Here is a 24,460-nt window from a genome sequence, read left to right as displayed (position 1 = left end):
CTGTATTCAGCACAGCTACATCGCAGTTGTGGAATATCCCTATTACAAGTGTAAATTAAAACCTATAAAATAATATGGAGATTATAAAAATTGCGTTAAAACTGATAACAGCTTTACTGATTTACTGACAATGAAAATATATAGCATTTTTTCTGTCAGAACATTTATCAACACATGGCAACCCTGGACTAACTTGACATGTAAAATGATCAAAATGGATTATGAAATCTCTTCCATTCATTTCTATTGATTTTGGTTATGATAAAATTCATCAGTGTGCAAAGGAACACTTGCAACTGGCATTTCCCCCCCCCAAAATCCAGGCCAATTGGCTGGCTGTAATTTTAGTATGAGATGGCAGTGCAGAATACCTTACCCTGCGTGTCATTGGCGAACGCACACAGCTCCTACGTCCCGAGAATGCTAAGTGCTGTATTAACTCCTAATTTTCACTTTTAAACTATGAAGTGCTAAATTCTGAGCTAAAATGGGAAAGCATGGACAAAATTATGTTATGTTTACTAAGAAGCATCTATCTGAACATTTTTCCTTTAAAAATAAACTTTTTCAAGGCCAATCAAAGTTATTTTTGTAACTGCCATAACAAACTGCCAGTGAAGGGACCATTTTTAATCAGTTTTATTGATTCATGCTTTCAGCTCTTACTCAGTTAAAAACAAGGCACATTAAATACATCCTCTTATTGCTCTATAAATGCATGCGGCTCATTCTGTATATCAAAAGTAATAAATAATGGCAGTAAAACACCAAGACAGTTATAAAAATGACAACCCAGCCTCAAACACAGTATTTAACAGTTCAGTCTAGAACACTAACCTAACAAAATACATAAGTGCCACATGGAAAACATGCAGTGTGTATGTATGTGTGTACATATATACACATGTATTGATACACACGTATATAAACACGCTGCATGTACACGCATCCCCTCCCCCACAGGCGTAGTTTATTTAAAACACAAAATAACCCCCCCATCCAGAAATACAACTCCCACCTCAAAAAAAAAAAAAAAAAAAAAAAAAAAAAAAAAATCACATTGCTGTTTTTCCACCTAGGATCAGAACAATGCAAGACAGTGACATTTTACAACTCTTTCTACAGTACATTCACATGGAAAATAAAACCAAAAAACAACAAAGCCAACATTCTTGAAAACAGATGAGAGGTGATAAATAAATACTTCTAGATTTTTTCCATGTATAGATTTAGCTGTTTTAAGTAACACATGCAATCTTCTCTTGTTACACAAGGTAGGCATACAAGATCTTGCTGTGCCATACAAAAGAGCAAAGAAGCATGACAGTAAAGTGCCTAAGATGCAAAGCAAATTCATATCGGAGGACACACATACAGCCAAGAAAATCCCAAAGTCACATTCTGTATGCAATATTACTAAAACAAGAGAACAAAGAGTATACTTTGGGTACAAAGCAGAAAATCCTGGCTTTACAGGTAAACTTGTATTATTAATTCTTAACAGTGCCATTTATAGAGGAGTGGAGGAGAATTTTTCTTTAAACCATACAAAAGATGTTAAATATTGTAAATATTTTTCTTTACGTGGCCTGGAAAAGGTCTCATTACTTTTACTTACTTTTTTTTTTTCCTTAAACTGTTGTTAACAGTAGAATCCTAAACCCCTTCCCTCCTTACCTTGCTCACTGAACCAAAATAACCTGTGTATTGTACATTCATTTCCCTCCAATTCTGCAGTATATGTAAAATCTGTTACTGTGTTCTTATTTGAAACAGGTGTTGGAAATATGAAGCTGTGTCAAACATTACATACTTTACCTGAATATACTGAAACATATTTCAAAAAGAAAAGTTTACAGGACCACAGAAACAAACCCCTTTGTTCATAGAATTCTTACATTGTCAAATATGCTAACTCCTCATTCACATAGACTGTGCCTCACTAGCACATGACTCAAAGCAAAAAAGCCATAACACCTTAAACACTATCCGCATTTTGGTACAAGGCAGCGTCAAAAAAAACTTTAACATGCAAAAAACATCTGAAAGGCATTTTACCCGAGACTGTCTCCTTCCCTCCAGATTTTACCAATTGTTTGGACTGACAGAAATATAACCATTTGCTGAATTTTAAGTGAGGCTTGCCCCCCACCCCCTTTTTTTTTTGTGCCTACTACTATTAAACACCTGAATTTTTAATTATTTTTTTTAAAGGACTCTGCCTCTCTAGCCAAACACAACATCTGTACTTACTATGCTACATACTAACACTCCTCAGCATCTCCACTTCGTGTATGTAATCATTTTTCCTTTTAAAATATCAAAGTAATCTTTGCTGTTCATTCCTGTACTGTTATTTTCCATTAAAGTGGTGACATCAGTTAAAATATATCAGATTTTACACAAGTAGAAATTCTGACACCTTGAAACTGAAGTTTGTTTTGAGTTGTAAATTGGTATTTATATTCAAAGAATATAACAGAATGAGAAATTCATCAATGAACCATTCTTAAGTTTTTCCCTTCCTTGTTCTACATTAGGCAGAAATCTTCCATCTGATCTTGAACCTAGTCAATCTAACAATAGAAAGGCAAATAGCCAGATAGAACATTGTTGAAAACAGCTTAAGTGAGTGGTCCTAATTGTTTGGTTTTTTTCATTAATCTGCTGAAAAATAGCCCTTTTACTTTTCTATAAAAGTTAGTGGAATGCATAACAAATTTCATTGTTTCACTTTGTGTTTGAGCATTTTTAAATAAACAATTAAGACTGTTATGCTATCAAAAACTGCCATATTCTACATATCATCAGTGTTTGTCCAAAACCGGACATACTGGAAACAGTATGAAGCACTTTACAGCATAAAACACCACCTGCTAGACAACGCTGTTTATTAAAGGAAGCTTATTTTTATTAATATGGGAGAAAGGAAAGCTGTCCCCTAGCTTTTAACTAAATTATTAGCTTGGGTGATTAATCAAGATGTCTTGTAGTCTTCCAGCTTCATACTGCTGATATTTTTGTCTGGCCAAGTACTGGTACCACTGAAATAACAGAGCACTCGAAAGAGCAAAACCAACCACCTACAGAAGGCTCATGACAGTTCTTCACAGTAATCACTACCTCAGGAAGCATCAGTTTTGTTCCTTTCACGATACTATCTCCAATCCAGAACATCAGCTTTCCCTCTCTTGCTCTTTGTTGAAGAGGACAGATCAGCAGCTTTTAAATACTAAACACGTATTTGTAAAACTCAATGCAATGCATTTAAAGGCAGGATTCACTTTCCGAGCATCATTTTCTTTAAGAGGTAAAGGTGATATAAAAGTTAATGAACAAGGCAGTACGTGCACACGTGCTTGTGTGTGCACCCAAATATTTCTAGACTGTATTCCTGAACTCTTTGTTAATAAGCCCCTGTGACTAAAGAATACCCAATCCAAAAGGCCACATGCTGGAGTATTAAGAGCTGTACAGAAAACCATTAATAATGAAAAAAAATGCACCAATGTATTTTTGTAAGAGCTACACCAATGGACAGATACTGGTCATCTTGAACAAGCAAGGGCAATCAGAAGCACTGGAATGTTTTTCAGCAGAGAGACGCAGCTACACGTCTCCGTTAGCCGTGGCTGTGAGCAGATGTTGTGTTTGAACTCACAGTCCACCACCGCTCCGGTCCACCGGAATCACCACCCTCTGATGCAGATTCTCCTCTGCAGTCTTCATGAGCACAGCCAGCCGGCTTCCAGACACATGGCCCTTCTGAATAGCACTCATGAGCTTAAGACACAAGAGGGAGAGCATCCTGTTAACTCATTTGCAAGACGAAGAGCAAAGGTTGACCGTCGGTACAGCCCCTCACAGAAAGACCTCAGTAAGCAGAGCAGCCAGAGGGACAGCAGGGTAACCGCAGCCGATACCAGTCTCAGAGCGGACACCACACAAGCCCTCCACCAGTACAGCTTACGGGCCACAGGACACCAGCAGCTTGGTGCTATTAACTCCACGCAGCTTGGTGTGTGGAGTTAATAGCAGCTTGGTGCTATTAACTCCTCTGCAAGAGAGGTGTACAGACACGGCTGGCTGTCCTGCCCCCGAGCCACCGATGGTGGACACCGACACAGTTCCGGTCTAAATGGCTGAGATAACACTTGCTACTGGCTCTTGGACAAAATAATTAATGAATATACAGAACTGATTTTTCCATATATAAAAAAACCTGCTGTCTGGTTTCAAAGACTCACTTCAAAGCTCATTTACATCTTCCAGAAATATCAATGAAGGTTTTGGCAAGGCATGGGTGGCAGGAAGAGTAGAAGTACCAAATACAATCCATTTGGAAGTAACAGAGCAGGCAACCATCAACACCAGGGTTTTTCAGTGACATTTAAGAATGTAGGAGAACCCATCTATTTCACTCGAGCCTTTTTTTTTTTTTTTTTTTTTAAATATCTGAAAGATCTAACTAATAGAAGAACACCATTCCTGATCTACAACTGACCCCGGACCATACTCTTTTTCATTGATATGCCCTTCTTTGTAGAGATAGTGTACTTGACTTCCACAATTCTTTCAAATCCAAATTCCTTTATAGACTTTTAAAACTAATTTGCCTTTAAGTCCTTGAAACTGGACTCAGCTCTATCTTAACGAACACACACTAGCACTAAGATTTTAGTTAATTCTTTTTTATCCCATGGATAAAGTGAGCATTAGACTTGAAATTACATGCAGTCAGCTTGTCAAAGACTACTATGGAAAGCAATCGGCACTTACAAAATGCAATTTCTTACTCCCATCGAGTACTAAGAATCCTTTAGATTTCTTCCCTTCTATAGGAAAATCTATTAATTATATCTGCAGCTGGACCTATGCAAATGTGGTATCAACCCTGTGAAAGCTGGAAGTAGTACCTGGGAGGGGAAGGGACAGAAGAGAACCCCATGCTTTACAGACCCAGCCGAGGCTGGAGAAACCTCCCTGCATTTGAAGGCATTTTGATCACACTGCGCAGCCCTGAGGCAAGACAGATGACTGAGCTGGGAAGGAGAAGACAAGCAGCAGTAAGAGCAGTAGCTACAGCCAGCAAGGGAAGGTCACCATTGCTTGGGCTTGGTGTTCTCCCTCGCCTCCCTCCCCACTTACAGAGCAATCCCTATGCACAGACTGGGAAGCCCTAAGAGGAGAGGCATTGCCCTCACACCCATTCACCCTGCTTGACGATACACCCGACTGCCAGTCTTGTGTCTGTCTGCTCTGACTATACTGCATGCTCTTTGGGGAGGTGACCACAAAAAAAATGGCTGATCCTCTGGCACTGCCATGAAAACAAGAGTTTCTGGTACATGGGTCTGTCAGGACCCGAGAGGAAATCTGCTGTTGCGGAAAAAGCTTCCTTCTCATTTAACATGGGGGTTTTTTTGCCTTTACATACCAAAACTAGTTCCCAGGGCCCCCCTCCTTTCTTGAGCATAAATGACGGCAGCACTAGACTTCTGTATTCAAGTCTTCAGAAAAACCGTCACTGCCATAAGACAGCTCTGTGTGCACCTAAACACCGTCAGAGCTCTGCCTCCCTGCCACGGTGGAACGACCTGTTTATATTAAACGCTGATCAACGCAGTCCGCTTTCTCTTTGTGAAACACCTGTAAGCACTGGTGTCTGGCGGGACCAGTTCTCACAAGACCATTATTTGAGTTACGTTGGTAATCTGCAGTTGGCCAAATGAAAGCACTTGGCATTGCTCTGCTCCCCACCTGGAGAGCTACGCAGCCACCCTGGTACAACGTGTTCCTATATTCTAATATAAACATCCACAAATATTTGCACATGGCTTTCCACAAGCATTCTGCGGTAAAATGCAATTACTTGAAAGTTTTCAGAAAGCAAACATGAAAGTATTGGGAACTGACTTAACAGATCCATTAAAAAAAATTAAACAAACATTTAATGTATTTTGTTCCTTCCATGGCAACCTCCTGTTAATTTTATTACCATACTTCCTACTTAGCACTTGGCTACGCAGCAGCTCCCCATGTGCTGTTCTCTGCCTCTACAGGAAGGAGGTGCATTGGCACAAGTGATCATTACTGCAGTGCCCAACACTGGTGTTAAATATTTAGATTGCATTGTGAAATGTATAGGAGAAGCCAGTAGCCACAGAGTTACACAGTTTTACAAATGTAACTGTGAAACTATACCAAAACAGTGACTTGCCGTTTATATTCTACAGATATTATGTCTTAAGGAGGCAACCCCTAATGAGACTATTCAGCACAGAAAAGCAAAAACCCCAGAAAGCCACCAAAAATCCACAGAAGACATAATTACTAGTTGTTTCAACTTCTTAGCCACAACATAACCAAACTAACCAAATTACAGTTTAACACAGCCCTTGCACTAAATGGTGGGTTCCACCCCCAAATAAAAATTTTCATATGCAAAGAGAGATAAGAGGGAGACCCTTTTGCAATAGCCAGAAAAACAGCTGTGACTTTCCCTTATATGTGAATACATAAGCACAAACTCCCAAAGCCATTGTTTCTTCCTTCTGCCCCCATGGTTTGTTTGGGTTTATTTTTCCCCTTCCCAAGTGCATTTCAGTTACTCAACTAAATTGCTGCATTTTAGGCAAATAAATAGTCCTTTTTTCTAATGCTGGACACAACCTGTGAAAATTTTCTGCATTTAGATTCAACAATGCTGCTCTTATCTACAGCTCATCTCGAGAGAGACAATTACCATTTCCTTTGCCTTGATCTTGTTTGTTTAACTTGACACAGTGAAGAAAGGGCTGACATTGACCAAAATCCCCAGCATTAATTTATCTCATGTTCGGCATTCATCATTGCCACCATGCAGGAAAGACATGGCAGTCACTTGAAATACCACACCAAGAAAGACTCTACAGAAACAAAGCTGGCTGGCAAACTGCATATGCAAGAGGAGCTGGGCAAACAAATGTTTCAGTAGCACCCTTAATTTTATTTTAAAGCCCTTCAAAAAGCAGATATATGGGTTGTCAATGTAATGTCTTTCGTACAAACTGACATAATGTTAGCCAATCTAGGAGTTAAAATGGGATTATATGGACTGGATGTGTTTTAACCACAAGCTCATTCTTTAAAATATTCAAAATAGTTTAGAAACTATTAACCACTTAACAGACCCAAATAAATGTTGGTGTGCATAACTGTGCCATATACCTTCCAGTGGACAATTGTATCGTTCTGAATATATTTAAACAGCATTTCTATATTAAAAAAAGCCAAATTCAGGTCTGTACTGTAGTATACTTTGTAAATTGGACCTGTTCTTTGGGTCTTATTGTTTCTGCACATAAAAAAAAAACCCTTGAATTTCAAAGTTGCTTGAAGATGGCTCTATGTGTCACTTGTGATTTGGCAAATAGCATCAACACTACAGTGTTTACCCAAGTAACACTCACCTAGTCTCCAACCCAGCCCTTCAACACAGAGATAAAAAAATTAAATACCTATGCCTTTGTTCATTAAAGTTACAGCCTCTCTTGTAACAAAGAAACACCTACCTGCAAAAATTCATTGAGCTCAACCTGTCCATTTTTGTTCAGATCCACTTCATTTAGAATATCATGAAGTGTGTTTTCAGCAATTTGCACACTGATGCTCTAGACAAAAAAAAAAAAGTACAGAAGTATGTCAACTGGATTGTTCAGCACTATTTATGGCACACTCTAGAATTTAGATAAGAGGCTTAAAAAGGAAACTAAAAGAACACAAGGAAACATTACCTCCAAGACACGCTGCACATCCAGTATAGTAATAAACCCTTTCTTGTCCTTGTCAAACATGTGGAATCGCTTCTTGTACCTGCAAGATAAGGATTATCAGTGGGAAAAACTGCACTCAGAAGAATGACTGGTATTAATTCATAGCAGCATAGGGAACTCTTGTACTTTACTTACCTTTCAATATCTGAAGGCCCTAGACTGATTTCAGAGCTGTCTGTTAATTGATCTGATTTTACTTTGTAGCCCATTTCATAATAGAGAAACTTTTTAGCAGCTTCAAGTTCTTCCTACAACAAAAAGAGAAAAACTGTATATCTGAGGAATAGCAAGTTCTTTCACAATTATTTTTAATGTAGTATTTATTAGCTTCTTCCACTTAACTAGAATTTATCTAATATCCAAAACCTAAGCAGAGGGTAGCTAAAAAGCATTTAAAAAAATAAGTTAAGCTTAGGCACATTTTAGTCTTGAAAAGAGATATCAAGTCTAGTAAAGACTTCTAATTACTGTGTTAACACTGAAGGCATGGTATGGTCCTAAAAGTCACACATGGTATATCTACCTATTTTGTGAAGAATGGCACTTGCAGGTCAGGCCTACAAAATGCCATTTAACTCACAGCTGGTATCTTAGTGCAATGTTTCACCTGTCTAGAATCAGCAAAAAAATCAGGAGGCTCAACACCAGGCAGGTTCTTTATGTTTTAAACTAGTTCTCTCGATGGTAGTAAAATTAATTTGTTACCTGAAAGTTCAGTGCAAGGTCTTCCATAGCCAATTTTTTAATAAGTGATAAACAACTGACATAACGTAAAGTACTGTAGAACAGAGTTCTTTCTACAGCGATGGGTACACCAAACACGGTTCTAAAAGTGATACAATCATCTGCCACATGGGCACCAATATTAAATAGTCCGCACTGCAGTTAACAAACAAGAGTAAGCATGCTAAGTAACGGCCGCAGTAGCATTAAAAGATTCCTAGGCACGTACATGTAAGCCACTTCATCTAGCAAAGACTTGTTCGTGAAGGCGTATTAGGAGACCAAGTGAACTATACCAGACTACTCTTACATACTTCAATAAAAGCACACAAATTAGCCTTAAAGTCCCAGACCAACAAAGACTTATTTAATGGTCTTACTATAAGATCTAAATTAAAGAATGCTCTTCTGGATAGGCATTGAATTGCCTCGTCCGTCAAGTTGAAATATAGCACATGCAAGATTGCTGTAAAAACGTAGCACTTCAAAATGGCCCAAGACTGGTTGCAGAAGAGGTGCTCAATAACTCAGGGGGTTTTTAGCTTCATGTCCTGGTTTCAGCTGGGATAGAGTTAATTTTCTTTCTAGTAGCTGGTATAGTGTTATGTTTTGCATTTAGTATGAGGAGAATGTTGATAACACACTGATGTTTTCAGTTGTTGCCGGGTATTTATACTAAGTCAAGTATTTACACTAAGTTTATACTAACTTAAGGATTTTTCAGCTTCTCATGCCCTGCCAGCAAGAAGGCTGGAGGTGCACAAGAAGGTAGAAGGGGACACAACCAGGACAGCTGACCCAAACTGGCCAACAGGGTATTCCATACCATGTGACATTATGCCCAGTATATGCTCAACATACATGCAGACAAGCAACACGGCTCACAACTGTGACATGATGGTATCCCTTGCTTTATGCATTCCTGTGGGGAGGCTGTAGGATCACAGCAGGCCCTCCGGATAGCAGGATTCAAAGAAGCTCCTTCCAGAATGTTAATCAAACTTCTAACTGGCTAAAAGGTTTCACAAACAGTCCAAGGGAAAATTCTCATCCCCTTTGGAGTGGAAGAGCTAGGTGAGCATTCACAGGTTCTGTTTGCTTCAGAGTGCAAGTAGTCCCAAACCATGTGTCCCATTTGGGTAGAGCACTCCTTGCGCTGCCTTTCCTCCACCATACTCTGGACGGCATTACAAGCACAGCCTCCAGTATTCTGGGCATTTATCTTTTTATGACAACAGAAAGAAGTGGTAATTGGTAACTTACATGATGTGATAGTTCAGAAGGGGCAGGATGCATGTCAGTAAGCGGGATGTCTACATCTAAGCTAGTTATCCAAGGTACTCCTGACAGTTTGTGGACATCTAAACAAGGCCATAGGGTGAAACTCAATGCATGCACAGCAGATACCCTTATTAGGGTAAGTCATCTGGCTGAAGTTTGTTTACTACAGAGCAGGCATACAGAGACTAGCTTAGATAGAGACAGCCTGTTATCAACACCGCAAGTAAAGTGAGACGAGTCCCACACATGTCTGAGCACAGACCCGCTGGGGGCAAAGGAAGCTAACAATGACCTTAAACATTAATTTAGGCCAGAGAACGGTGCAAACTCAGCATTCATCACTTTTCAGAAGACAGAGCAGACAAAAAGGAGTGACACAGACTACAAGATCCCCCTTTTCTGAGGCAGATCTTTTGAAAAGTGTCAGTAAACAAAATATTTGAACAGGAACAGGATAGTAATGCCAAGACTGCTTTCATTTTTAAAGTTGGGGAACAACAGGATACAGATCTTCACTTTCCCCTCCACCCCCTGGCCAATACCAACTCATTTCACAGCTATTTTGATAAAGTCTGTGTAATGAAATATGCCAAGTGAATCATTCTCTCAGGAAGAAAGCATCACTTGAAGTTTTCTATTCAACTAATTTAGATCGTTAACATGGAAACTACTTAAGAAAAACAAAACAGTTTCAGATGAAAAAGGCCCTTTGTACCTTTTTTTTCTGCTCATTCCAGTTAAGTTCTTTCCCCATTATATCTATGATTCTTGGCAGGGCTTCCTCTGCAGCCTGCACATTCAGAAAGGCCAAGCGAGTACGTCGGGAAATCATATCCACTGCCGTGCGGGCATACTCTTTAACACCATAGACAACCTAGAACAATAAGACAAAGGGAAAAATGCAGATGAGAAAGTAGACGAGCATTGTCAGAAATTATGTTTAGCATCACAAATGGCACTGCTGGGCTGGCTATATAAAATGAACTTTCCGTAACTAGTTCCCACCCAACCAAGAGAAACATTTAAAAAGCTCCCTTCTCCTTGGAACATTTTATAAAACGCATCTGGGATCAAACTTGTATATATGAAATTTTAAAAATAGACATTATATAAATATTTAATTATATATAAATATATTAATATGTGTATATATAAACATATAAGCATAAAAGTAAAGCATGCTCCGGGGAACAGGAAAAACAAGAACAGGAAAAAAAAAATCTGGACCTCACCAAATGAAAGGGTTTATGGAGATGTTTTACAGAGCGAGACAGTCCTGCTCTAGAACCTGCTTATCCCAAGAAGAGAATCAAAGAACACTATGTAGTTCTTCCACATACCTCAGCTTCAATATAAGGAAATTCTGACACAAGACGTTTTCCAACAATAGGCCATCTCTTTCCTGTAACTTGGGCTATTTTGGCCACCTCAAAAGCCTTGTCCCCATATGTTGAAGCTAGATGCTGAGCCACCTATGGAGTTGAAAACAAATTCAATATGCTTTTGAAAGCACATCAAATATACACACATTTTTCTTGTCAATTCTCTTATCACCAATAACAAATAGGCTGAAGAGGGTATTAGATTTTGATTGCGTGGGAGGAAACTACTTGCGTTGTGAATGGATTAGACCAGCAGTGACACCAGTATGTATGTATCAATGTAACTGTGACTACTGATGCTCCAACTCTTCTGCTACACTGTGATCACACCTGAAGTATAGATTTTGTTGGGCTCAAAGGAAGACAGACCCTAGCATGTCATAACATTTTAACACAGGAAACAGTCAAGATTAGGAGGAAGGGAAAAGGGAAGAAAAGAAAAACAATTACTAGAATTTATTTTTTTTAAAACTACCTTTGCCCCAGCCAGATAATAAGCTCTTATCAGGCTCAACAGACCTTTGTGCAAGTTACGCTGGCATTAGATTTAGTGGCAAAACAACACCCTGACACAGAAACATCAGAGCATTAACAGAAACCATGACTCACCTCACTTTCAAGTCCATAGTCTTGGACCAACCTAATGTAGAGAGTGGGACTCCAGTCCTCAGCCCCTTCTAGCTGCAGTCCAATGGTCTTACTGGAACCTGCCTTCAGATCATGCGCTTGAATAGCTGCATCAATGGTGTCCTGCGCCATGGCACGGTAGGTTGTCCACTTCCCACCTGTAACCACACATTTACTTCTTTATTTGGGGAAAGCAAGTGGAATATGAAGTTGGTATGTACTATATATATTTTATATATCACATTATTCTTACTAGACTTGCTCCAACAAGCCAGTCATGCTACCACTGACAGATCATTATCTAGTTAAAGGAACATGAAAGATCATCCTGTAACGAGAAAAGTTTTCAATAAAATACACTGAGGAAGCCCAACAAAGCTATACGTTAAGAGAACTTCCAGTACCTGCTATTGTGACAAGGCCGCTATCGCTAATGGTAACGACATGATTCCGGGATATCGACTGCGTGTCTTTGGAGTTGGGGTCTATGACCAGAGGACGAATGCCACTCCACGCTGCCAACACGTCTCCTCTTCTCACTGTCCGGAACCAAAGATCAGCCAAAGTCAGCCAGGAACTGATGGGTATTTATCTCATATCCCTCCTGTGGTCTTTGTGGCATTGCCTCCGTGTAGATACTCGCTGTGAAACAAGGACTGCACCACACCATGCTTGTTAGTTGAGCAACTCAAAGAGCTGGAGAAGATTCTCCAAAGTAATGAAATAAGCTGGGCTACAGAATTAAAAATAGCACTGCCCTGATCAGTATCAGTAATATTCTGTAGCCCAAAGCAAAGTCAGAGACAGATAGGTCCATTTTTCACACCGGTTAAAAATCTAACAGAACAGAGGTATCCTGGGAACTGATCAACCAAGAGAGACTCAACTGTCAAACTCACTGATCAGCTCAAAAAAACCCTAAACTCAAAACCCAAACCCTACCAAAACCAACACACACACCCCCAGCACCAAGTCTTCTCCTTGTTTGCTTGTGCTGACAGGACAGTCCTTGCATTGCATTTCAGAAACCAAAATAAAGTTTGTTCCACATTAGTGTAACATTTGCTTTTAGGACTTCAAAGCTTTTTCTCTAGCTTGTAGATTATTTTTTCCAAGTTTTCCTCTTGACAAGTGATCTTTACTTTATAGTAAGTGCGGTTACACATATACACAAGGAGAAAAATTACTGGCAAGGTTGTGGTCATCTGTACCACAACCCCAAAGGTTGTACCCCATGCCAGCATTTTTACTGCACAGCAACCTGAACGGGCCCAGCTGACTTGTCAAAAACCACCCAACAGAAGTCCACATATCTTACACAACTACCTCTTCCAGCTCTGCCTTCTCTGCCTCCTCCTTACCACTGCTTCAGCAACGTTGTCGTGCTCCACAAGAAGCCTGACTCAACAGCTGTTCACTACTTTCTTCCCCTGTGCTACTCCTCCGCTTCCTGTCCAGTTACAGGTATACACCTAAAGCCAACCCTGACTTCTCAGGAAGAAAACCTGAAGGCATCTGTTCATCAAAAAAAGCCCTTAACAGTTGTAGAAAAATACCCCAGCCTCTGAAAGTCACCTTTTAAAATACATAAAACATAGGACCAATAGAGAATTTAATGAAATTAATTTTGTTGCTTATTAAATTGCAATAGAAAAATTGACTGATTTGCTTTGTACTGAAGTCTTTGGAACATGGCTTGGTTTAGTTTTTTTCATACAACTTTCAAATAAATGATAATTGAAAATCAGTAAAAGGGTGTAAAAATATCCCCCAAAGAACACAAAATAGATTTCAGAAATCAATGGTGCTCTGCCAGCATGTTTAACCTGCCAAAATGAAGTGTTAATCACAGAAATAAGATACCATATTACGTTTATAAACTAATGAAACTAGAAAAAGCAGCATGCGTGACACTATAATTAAACAGTTGGAACACATCCAAGCCTGTGTAAGTTGATAACCCTGGCACTGTCTCTGGCAGCAAAAAGGCAGGTCTGCAGTGAGTTGATATGGCCAGCACAGTTGTTAATTCAATAACAAGCAATCTATAAACACTGCTAATTGCATATGTGAAAAACAGCGTGCACCTAGGTAGGTTTCATTCAAAAGAATTAAACACTTCATAATGTAGTTCTGTAAAATACCTTGCAAAATCTCTGTCTTATTCACATTCTTAACTCTACCAGCTACCAGACAGGTAGCTACCAGACAGGCCTACCGCACTTATTTATATCAACTTCTGCTCAGAAAACTTAAAGGTACATTTCCTGAAGACTTTTCCTGAACTTTATATAATACAGAGCCATCAATTATCCACTTCAGGAAACAAGTAATCTAGCATTTCCAATCATCAGACAGCAAGTTTTCCTAAATCTAAGGATGTTGCAAGGTTCCTGACAGAGTGCTTTTCAGATTTATTTTAATGCTGCTACTACAACGGAAATACAGAAGTACAAATGCTTTCATAGAATAATTTTTTTTAAAAGTCACTATGAAGGAAAAAACCTCTCTCCTTTAAACCAGCACTGAGTCAAAGCAGGGCAGCACCTTCTAACGAATGTGTTCTCAGCTCAGCTACTGAAGGGAACTGTCACCAAGGAATTTTTATAAATTCTCCTTTTTGCCCATTATACTTTCCTCTCCCACTGAAAACTGACACTATCAGATATTTACCATATCAAGAAAAGTAAATTCTAAGAATAAAGTGCCTAGAAAAATGGAAATAAAAACAACAACACTGGAAAAGTCAGAACAACTTTTCCTTCAAGAAAAACAGGTGAATTATTTGATGTACTTGTGCTGATGTATGACCAAACTGTCCCAGTTCTGCAAAACCTTGCATCTGCCACCCAAAGAGACCAGAAAGACTTGGCTGTGCAGCTGGACAGCTAGCACCAGTTAGATGAAAGGTATGTGAAATCTGAACATGCAGATACCAACTGGTTTCCATTTAAATAGTGCAAGTAGTGCAGGTGTATCTGGAAAAGCATCATTTTATAGCTCTGAAACAGAGATCACGATGACACTTATGTCCCACTAGTTTTAGAAACACCCAGATGCACAAGAACCATAGTTATCAGAGTCACAGAAAACTTCAGACAGACAGCATTTACTCAAACTGAAACGTCACAGACTTATCAGTACCTTTGCAGGGATAAAACAGAGCTGACAAAGGTTTACCTTCAACATCAACACTAAGGTAGTTGCGCACTTCATTCAAAATGAAGTTTATGTCTTCTTCTGTTGGTATTGGATGGGAAGTAACATCAGTCGGGCTGTCTGTGGTCCCTGCAATAGTCATCTTCTCCCATGGCAGGAAGAAAATCACTCTACCATCGCTGGTGGCTGGGTCAAGCAAACCCATATTGTCAGGGCTGAAATAAAGAAGGGACATGGTTCAAAACAGGTCAGGCACCACCAGGGATTCTGTTCTTGCACACCTTGTGCCCCAGATAAAGTATTAGAACATTATTTTTGCTCCTAGGTCAAATGATTAATAAATAAATAAATAAAAAAGTCAGAGATTTCACATGTGGCCATGACCTGACTTTAAATGGTACTCCCAAAAGTTTTGATAAATAAGGCCCTTGAATGTGATGCTCAGATATCACTAGAATTTGATTTCCTAAGCAAGTTAGCAGACCACAACCTTAAATCGAGCAATCAGGCCCTTTGGCATCTCACATCTCCATTCACTCTGGAAAATCTTGCTCATTGGAACTTCAAATACAAACATGTGGAAATTCTAAAACTGCAATTACTTGAAACTCATTATGGAATGAACAACTGTTTTTAATCAAAAAATTGACAATCATTTATATTATGCCACAAAGGAAAGGGAAGGCTGAAACAGAATGCACGTTAAAATGGAAGAAATAAGAACAGAACCCTGATCTAAGTATATAACAAGAAAAATTAAAGATGAAATGTTATTAACCCAAGTTATCAATTATCTGCGCCCTGAACGGAGGACAAAAAGTAAAGACGCACAAAATCCCAATGACTTCTACAATCTGCATTTGCAATAAAGGTGGGGTGGGAAGGTGCAAGGGTTAGCAACAGAAAGAACAAGTACAGAAAACAAGAGAACAGCAACACTGAAATCATAAGCATTATGAGTACATTTAAACAGTAAACTTCCAGTCATACTACAGCCTGGGTTTGTTAACCACCTGCCACTTCAACAGGAGTGAACACCCATAGACTCCCAAGGGATTTGGATCAAGAAGTATACTCCGAATGCTCCCAGCTCTTGCAGTCCTGAGTGGGGAACTGTGTTTTGAGGAAAAGGCGGCAAAAGAGACACTAACTGGATGCTACTATTCAGAGATTTTTCATTTATTTATGCCAGTGCTACAAACAGAATGATTCAGTAAAATGAAGAAAAACAGTAGTTCTTCATACAGGAAATTTTAATTTATGTATCAGTGTTTTCTGGTATAATGTTAAAAAAAAAAAATCCACAGGTACAAACACAGTTATCCTTGTGACTTATTAAATAGCTCTGCTTATATTGCAGAAAACAAAAGGCTTCTATAAACACTTCAAGGTAAACAGCTTTTATATAGGAAAACATGTAAGCTGGCCCTTTTTTTATTTTTTTTTATTTAAAGGAAAGATTCTGACTTTCATTTCAGGTGCTGGAAGTCCTTGTAAAAACATCTGCAGTCAGTTTAGCAGTCTTCAGGTTTTGCACCTATTCCTGATAACTCAAGGAGGATATAGAAAGTATATGGAAGGAGGATAGGAGGTATATATTTAGGTGGTAATAAGGACCATCAGCGGGGAATAATTCAGTGGACTTAAGTAACTACTAACACAATAAGCTGAAGCTAGACAAAGACCTGCTTGGATATGAATTATCTATTCAAGAGAGCTGCAAGCTGAATCACTGAATATTTCATTTTTAGGAAGTCTAAAGTGATTACTGAACGTAAGTTTTCAATATCTGGAAAGGCTAGAAGAGAAACTGAAAATTTCATACATGGCATGTATATTAGAACATTTTTTTAGATGATATTTATAGACAGCTTAAGCATACAGTTGCAGAAGTACAATTTAATAGGGGAAGTCAACACAGATTTGTGAAAGGTAAATCACGTCAGACAAATTATTACTTTTTAAAATGAAAAAGCTATTGATTTAGAGACAGGAAACTAGAGATTTAATATACAGTAGCAGAATATTCAGAAAACTTCAGACATTTTCTCAAAAGTATGAATTTTTTTAAAATGTGATTTTGTAAAAACAGCTAAAAACAAGGAATAGAAAAAAGTAAAGACTTAAACCTAAGTTTCACCACAACACCTATGGACTGAAGCGTTTTCAATTAGATTATGCAGCAAATGATGAGAAAGGATGAAAGGATGCCAATTAATTTACTGAATTAATGACTACCAGCTATCCTGGGAAGCTCTCTCTCAATCTCCTATTGCTATGTTTGCTCCATCTTATATACATAACTGAAAAGCCACCAAAGCAAATGTAAAATAAGGTGTTTCCCACCAAAAAGAAGCATCTTAACACCCAAATATTGGCTGTTCTGGAACACCTCTGGAATCATGCTGCTGCACACCAGGAATACTTCTGAAACAACATGCTTTTATAAGACACAAATTCTTTTGATTACAGAATGGATGCGAGAATGTGGTATGAGCTACAGCAATATCAGCCATTGTAAGATTTTTCTAGTAATCTTTAAAGACTAATAAAATGGATAAGTTCAGAATTGTAAACTCTAATATGAAGTATAAAGCAATGCCTTTACATAGAAATATAGTGGCAAAAGGTCTTGGAGTATAATACAGATGAATCTGAAGTGACTCTTTGTCAGCAAAACAAAGATCAAGATACCCGGCCTAATGGTAAAGCAATAGTACGATATTTAAGAGTTGACTTGGAACCACTGAATGTGTTTGGAGCATGTCTACTTTTTAAAAGGCTTCCTTTTCCAAAAAGCAGTGCAGTTAAATTGGACAATGTATGCTGAATGTACAACAAATCCGGAAAGAACCCTGAGAACAGATGACTAAAGTACACATAGAATGTAAGAAGCTATAGACTACTGAACTAGACAAGATAATTTAACTGAAGGAGAGATCAGAACTCTTGAGCTTGGAGTCAGGAAGTGGTTCATTCCTGGACATTAACTATGGCATTTTACAGAGCAGAACAGATGCATGGAAGATCTCTAGTTGAAGAAGCATTTGACCAAAGCACCACAAACGCAGTTAAAGAACAAATAGGTGACTTTCCGTAGAGTAGAACTAAGGTTTAACAGACAAGTTTACCTGGAATCTGGAATGCAGAGCAGATAGGAAAATTCAATTAAGATGGAAAACATCTGAAATTTGTCAGAAGGGAGGGGAAAAAGGTACTGCATTCATAGACACATTTCAGGCAGGAAGCCTATCTGAACAAAAGTAGCCAAAACCCTCTCTCATTTTAGCAGATAATATACTTAAACAATAGGGAGTGAAAGAGACTTACTGCAGCTACTAGAATAGATATGTGTATACTAAAAATAGAATTAATGAGAGGAGGAATACTGGGACTATTAATGAAGAACATAAATGAGTAAGAAACCCATGGGAAATGAATGCATTAGGTTAACATTAGTTTTACAAAATCTTAACTATGTTTATAGCTAAAAACCTCTACCTGTTAAAAAATTTTCATTTGTGTGAGTACGGACCAAAATTCTATAAAGCATTTACCACACGGCAAGTGGACACAGTGAAATGACAATCTTCATTTGTTGAGGCGTATTCCTTGGCACCAGGAGAAGACCTCATAGAACTAAAGATTAAATATCATGAGTACTTCCTATTTAGCAGACAGTTCCTTGGTTTAAGCTATCCCACTTCAAGGAAATTCAGTACAGTTTTATCTAATCAGCTGTACTGCGGAGGCAGTGTGTGGGTAGATACTATTTTACAAGAAAAGTAATGCCCACATGCTGACATACACAGGGGAACAAGAAGAACAAGAATTCTCTACATTTCCAATTAAAATTATTAGGTTATTGCAGAATAAATAAATTAGAGCCCTCATGCATATCAAGCCATCTTCTATTTTGAATTTACAAAGCGAGTCAAAGTTTTAAAACTTTACATGTTTTTGCTGTAGGGCCATAAAGTCAATCACACACATCCTTCTCATAGTACATGAGGAAACTAGGATTACAACCCATTTCTCCACATTGCTAGTGCTTTAAAGCAGCTATCAGGTCGTTTTCCCATTTTTCATGTGGAAAGACACCAAAAATGAACAGAATGCAAGAGTGATTTTACACTAGGCCAAAAATGCCTCAATTTTACAGTCTATGGTCATGTCCTATTGGGACAGCTCTGGCAAAAACAACATGTTGTGCACTGGAAGTCTAAATTTATATTCACAGAGGAATGCAATGATGATATGGAAGGCATTATTGTAAGTGCACTGTATCAACAGAATTGGGATAAGTCTATAAATGTGAATTTCCATTAGGATGCTAATGACTTCAGAAACGAAAGGTAATATTTGAGTTTCAACTGACAAGGCTTACTTGGTAGAAGGGGATCTGGTTTTGCACAGCAAATAAGGAAAGAAGCAGGAGTCTACAGAGAGCGTGCTCGCAGAGTGCCACGGGAACTTCTTCTGTAACAAGGTCAGCAGAGGGAGGCAAGTCCTTTCCACCAGAACAACCACGGGTGGGTGGACTTGTGTCCACAGCAGTGTCAGAATTTAATCGTGTTATTTTGAACTACTTATTATATTGCCTACACTATATTGCTGCATTCGTATTTACTATGAGTGGAGTCGTAACGTGGCAGAGTAAAGTGGCAGAGTGTCATTGCACAGAGTTTCATATTTAATAGGACAAGAGTTTTTGTATGAAGGTGGCAACCTCTCTGGAAGGTTTTATATGCTTCTTGTTTTCTTAAGGGGAGTGAACAAGCAGTCAGTACACTCAACTCAAACTCATCATTAAAAAAGGTGCCTTCACAAGTCTGTTGTAGATGCTGTGTCTAAATGCCCTTCTGCTTCAGGAGTTCTGCCTTTGTGAGTTTTAACTAAGAAATACAAGACTTCAGTCATTTCTGAATATATGAAACTGTTCTTCTAATTGGCACAGTGCCAGTACCCTCTTAAAAAAAAAAAAAAACCAAATAAAAATCAAATCATGCATTCAAAACTACCGTAAAACCCACAAATATGTCTCTGCAAGCTTATTTATTACAGACACCAGCAGAGATTGTTACAAATGGTTTAGGCTTTGAATATCGTTACCTGTAATAACCAGGCATCACAATATGCACGCCTGCACTTGGCTGACAGATGTTTGGTACTTCCTGATCATCCATTTTGCGCACAGAGTCTGTGAAAGGTCCTGTAGCATTGATAACACATTTGGCTTTGACATCAAATTCCTGCCCTGTGAAAGAAAACAGTATCAATCACATACACCATTTGTTTTCCTGCTCACTGACACTCTCTATTATTAATCTATCTATGAACTTAACCTACTGTAAAGTATATCGTGCTTGTCTGAACAGAACAGCTGGAATGGTTTCTAAAAATTAACAGAGTTTTCATGTAACACCAGATTTGAAAGGAAATGTTTTACAGGGAAATTCCATCTTATCTGTAAAGGCAGAAGAAGGACAATTGGGTAGAAGAAGTTCAGCTGAAATCTGCCGCTCAAACAAGAGAGATTTCAGTCTCAACCCGTAGACTTGGTAAATGGGATTATTACTGTACAGCACATAGCATTTTACAATATCATCTCTGCTTGACAGAAGGGTTTGGATGTAAAGCTTAGTCTACCCTGCCAAAACACTCGGATTTGAGTGAAAAATCTGACAGAAGTTAAAGATGATTGACACTAATGGTATGCCACTGCACTCTGGGAAGATGGCTCCTTTGTTGGTTCATTGATATTTACAAACAGCATTGTTCCCCGCTCCTCCCTCGTTTCATTATTTCTGTCTTTCTTTAACGAAGAGAATATGCTCTCCTAAAGGGCTGTGCTTTCCGTTCAACTGCGGCACGGCAAAGCCTGCTGCAGAAAGCCATCGCTTCCACCCACCGAGCAGGGTGCTGCAGACTGAAGGGCGCGCGGTGCTGCACCGCGCACCGCTCGGCCGGCCGGCCAAGGTGGGCAGGAGGCTGCCTTTGGGTCCCGCTGGGATGGCACACACCTGTTAAGACGTCCCTGCAGCGCACCCCGCACACGCGCTCCTTCCCGCTGGCTGGGTCTGTCGTCTTGAGCAAACGCAGCACTTCAGCGTAATTGGCGGTGGCAGCGCCGTACCTGGCAGCAGTGAGGGCGATGGCAAGGTTCATCCGTGCGTCGTTGTGCTGTCCTGCAGCGGGGACGGGACCAGAGGAAGGACACCAGTCACCTCCAGCCACGGACTTGTGGTATGGAAGTGTGTCAGAACCGATCTGTCACATCTGTCCCTGTCACATTGAATAGGCGTGATGGCTGCTCGCGTCTAGCGAGAATTATTTAAAGATACATCCCCTCTGCTGCGCCAGAGCATCCGACTGCTGTATTGGCAGCAGCACGCCTCACTGCGCTCCCCACGCGGGCCTCTCTAGCACCCGAGACTGTACAACATGACACAGCCTTTGCACACTACGGAACTGGGGATTAGTGCTCGTTCACTTCCGATTTGGGAGAGGACAAATCACTTTTTTCTTTACCTTTCCCTGTGCAATCGCGCTGTAATTCTGTAACTGTATCTAAGTATTCGTTTGACAGTCCAACCAGTATTAGTCAACAACTCCTACTAGCAAGTGTATCACACAACATTCAACATCCGAGAAACAACCTTTCAGAGACTGTGCCAATTATCAGCTTTCTATAACTGTTTTTTCTTGTATATGCATTTTAACTTCCCAACATACAACATAAAAGCATCACAAAAAGAGAAATAAGCAGACAAGAATTAATGAAGGATTCTTAACATATATCATTAAAGATTTATTACTGAAATTCCCTCGTTAAAGAAAACCAAGAGAGAGGCGGAGGGACCACAAGGGGAAGATGATTAATTACTTTGAAATACTGGCTTCACCTGAGACTTTTCCTATTTATTATTGCCACTGAAGTTAAAGTCCTGGATGCTGGCTAGAAAGAATTACTATACATTGAAGGGGCCAGGCTCTGTGTGTCCTGAATAATTAATTCACGAGAGGGCTAAACTTCCTGAGGTACGGTTCACTTCCCCACACTTTGGACCACTTCTATCAAAGGTAATACTGATAAAGTGATAAATTTGTAATAGATATTGTTGTTGATTTATGTTGCCAGCATTCCCAACGTTTAGTATAAATGGTTTATGTAAAGTTTGGTCCTTCGGATTCTGCCTGTGCAATCTTGAACCACTGCGCAAATAATCTGTTCGTAGCTAAAAGGGCAAAGTTATAAAGATGGGATCAATGGCCTCAAAGGCGCCTCCACCCCTCCCCAAATTTCTCATTCTAACACAGACGAGACGATACAGTGCAATCAGTCTTCAACTACAAGAAAAAAAAGTTATGCGAAGCGTACAGAAACAGTAACATGATAAAGCACCGATGAAGAAACAAACAGTAACTCCAATTCAACCAAGCAAACAATGCCCAGAATAAACTGCAAAAAAGAACAGCAAAACAACTGAGCAAGATGTCAGGAAAAGTTGGGGATGCTCCATCACACAAGATGCATAAGACTAAACAACCATCTGTCAGAAGTGGCAGGCAAATCGTTAAATAAATGCATCAACATTTATGCTGCCGTAGTGTCAGGGAATGGATAAAATTACCTTATGAGATTTACCTCAAACCTTAACATTTTAACACAGGGTTGAGGAAACGTACATCTTGTATATAGAGGGAGCACTAGGCAAAAAAAGACAACAGCAACAAGCTACATTACAGTAGCTGCTTCTATGTAAAGCAGAACACAGCACATATTCCAAAGTAATGCAGGAAGTGCTCCCCTAGCCCAAAGTCAAAGGCTTTCAGGAGTGCAGTGCTCTGGAGACAACCCTCTTTATTGTGGTGCTTGATTTGGGGGACTGCCTGATCCACGGGATACTTCAAGTCTTGGCCTTACAGGACAAGAAACCCAGCACAAACCAGAAACACCACCCTCAAACAAGTGCCGTCTACATACAAATGAAACCCTGAAGTATCCACTTCCGTGCAATAGGATTTTTTCATTTATTGTAGAAGGACCCCAGGGCTAAGAGGGTTTTCTTAGTTACTAATTGCTCCTCCATCAATTTGTTCTTGCCATCAGTGCATAAGGTGGTACCCGATACAAACTGGTCTTCTCTGGCTAACACAGGGTGTGGATTCATCACACAAAAGCAGCACAATTTACAGTGTTAGCCAATATTAGCTTTGGTCTATGGGAAGTCTTACTGTTTGAATTTTGCAAGCTTGCGTCTTCTCAGTTTCGTGACTTATTTGTCCAGACCAAGAGCAATCCAGAGAAGCCAATCAGCAGAATAAATAATGTGGAAACAGGTATAATTTCTAAAAAGAACAAACATCTAAGTAACAATTGTTTATTAAGCCCCAAATCTGAGAGCTGCCCAGCATTTTGTTGAAACTCCTAATGCTCATAATGTCAGAGCAAGCTAAGGATATCCTCAGTGCATTTCAGGATTTGGACCACTGCATTCATGATAACATTTTCATGCTTTCTCTGAAACTCTCATCCATTTTGCCCTCATCATTATTCTGATGCGAGAAACCCCTTGCTATTACTCAATTCTCAGCTGTCCAGAAGGAACTCTGAGTGCCTATATAACGTTTTTGCAGGAAGAAGACTGGGAAATAACCAGTTCCTGATTAACTACACATGTACAAAAAACCCACTGGCTTCAGATTAATGTGATCTACAGTGTGGAGTCCTAGAGTATTTCATAGTATAAACAGCAGAGATCTGTAGAGGTCTAGATTTGAAAGAAATGAAGAGTGACTTAGTAGCTCAGAAATTTATCATCTATGGAGAATAATACCAAAACAGTTTGGTAGAGATGCAGTCACAGTACAATAGTTTTCATACTCGGGAACAGCTTTTTTTTTTTTTTTTTTTTTTTTAAGCCCTCCACCTTACATATGCACATTTTCCCACAGACAATTACATTAAAATCCTGCACTTTATATGCAATTATCTCTTTTTTCTTGATATCTGAAGAAATGGTTGCTCTTCCTCCATGTACACCCCCCATTATAAAGGTACCATAGCCAGATCAGTTCTCACTACAGCACCATTCAACAGTTGACAAAGCATATTTTATGCTGATTAAAGTAAAACTAGCTGTTTACATGTGTGCTAGTTTGGAATCAGGAATGTTTCTTTCTAAGAGATTGGTATGTGTCCTGGTACTTAGATGATCCTTACCACTCTAGAGAGAAAGAGAAGGACGAAGCGAAGCAAAGCAAAGATTCTGCATCTCAGCCTTTTTGACTTTTCAGTTAAATGCCATTCAGAGATCCTCAAAACTCAAGACAAAAGCACCTCCAAGCTTAGCTTCCTCCAGAACGGACATGTAAAGCTTTCTTGACACAAGCAGTATTACCGTGTTCAGAAGATGCCCAGGAAACCCAAGGCATAGTTGTGTGATAAATGGCAAGGTAACCAAAAGCTAC

General features: G+C 39.3%; 1 protein-coding gene across 14 annotated transcripts in view; it reads right to left on the bottom strand.

Annotated features, from left to right (window-relative positions):
• Nucleotides 1–24,460, bottom strand: part of GPD2 (glycerol-3-phosphate dehydrogenase 2) — a 142,092-nt gene that overhangs the window by 77,504 nt on the left and 40,128 nt on the right. For 12 of the 14 annotated variants that reach the window (XR_012650556.1, XM_075029110.1, XM_075029112.1 and 9 more), the window contains 10 exons: nucleotides 21,010–21,174; nucleotides 20,099–20,243; nucleotides 15,008–15,201; nucleotides 12,232–12,366; nucleotides 11,810–11,985; nucleotides 11,159–11,290; nucleotides 10,534–10,692; nucleotides 7,950–8,062; nucleotides 7,776–7,854; nucleotides 7,554–7,652 (listed from right to left, as the gene is read on the bottom strand). Coding sequence is in view for 12 of the 14 variants with exons in the window: in XM_075029110.1 (XP_074885211.1) it covers nucleotides 7,554–7,652; nucleotides 7,776–7,854; nucleotides 7,950–8,062; nucleotides 10,534–10,692; nucleotides 11,159–11,290; nucleotides 11,810–11,985; nucleotides 12,232–12,366; nucleotides 15,008–15,201; nucleotides 20,099–20,243; nucleotides 21,010–21,174 (1,397 nt within the window). In the remaining 2 variants the exon portion in view is untranslated. Of the gene's footprint in view, nucleotides 1–622; nucleotides 3,784–7,553; nucleotides 7,653–7,775; nucleotides 7,855–7,949; nucleotides 8,065–10,533; nucleotides 10,693–11,158; nucleotides 11,291–11,809; nucleotides 11,986–12,231; nucleotides 12,367–15,007; nucleotides 15,202–20,098; nucleotides 20,244–21,009; nucleotides 21,175–24,460 lie in introns of those variants that run through there. The other 2 variants (XM_075029105.1, XR_012650557.1) reach the window with 2 other exon arrangements.

Source organism: Buteo buteo, chromosome 5 (genome assembly GCF_964188355.1).
Source record: "Buteo buteo chromosome 5, bButBut1.hap1.1, whole genome shotgun sequence".
Classification (NCBI taxonomy): domain Eukaryota; kingdom Metazoa; phylum Chordata; class Aves; order Accipitriformes; family Accipitridae; genus Buteo; species Buteo buteo.
Note: the sequence above shows the minus strand (reverse complement) of the source record. Positions and strands in the feature narration are given on the sequence as shown.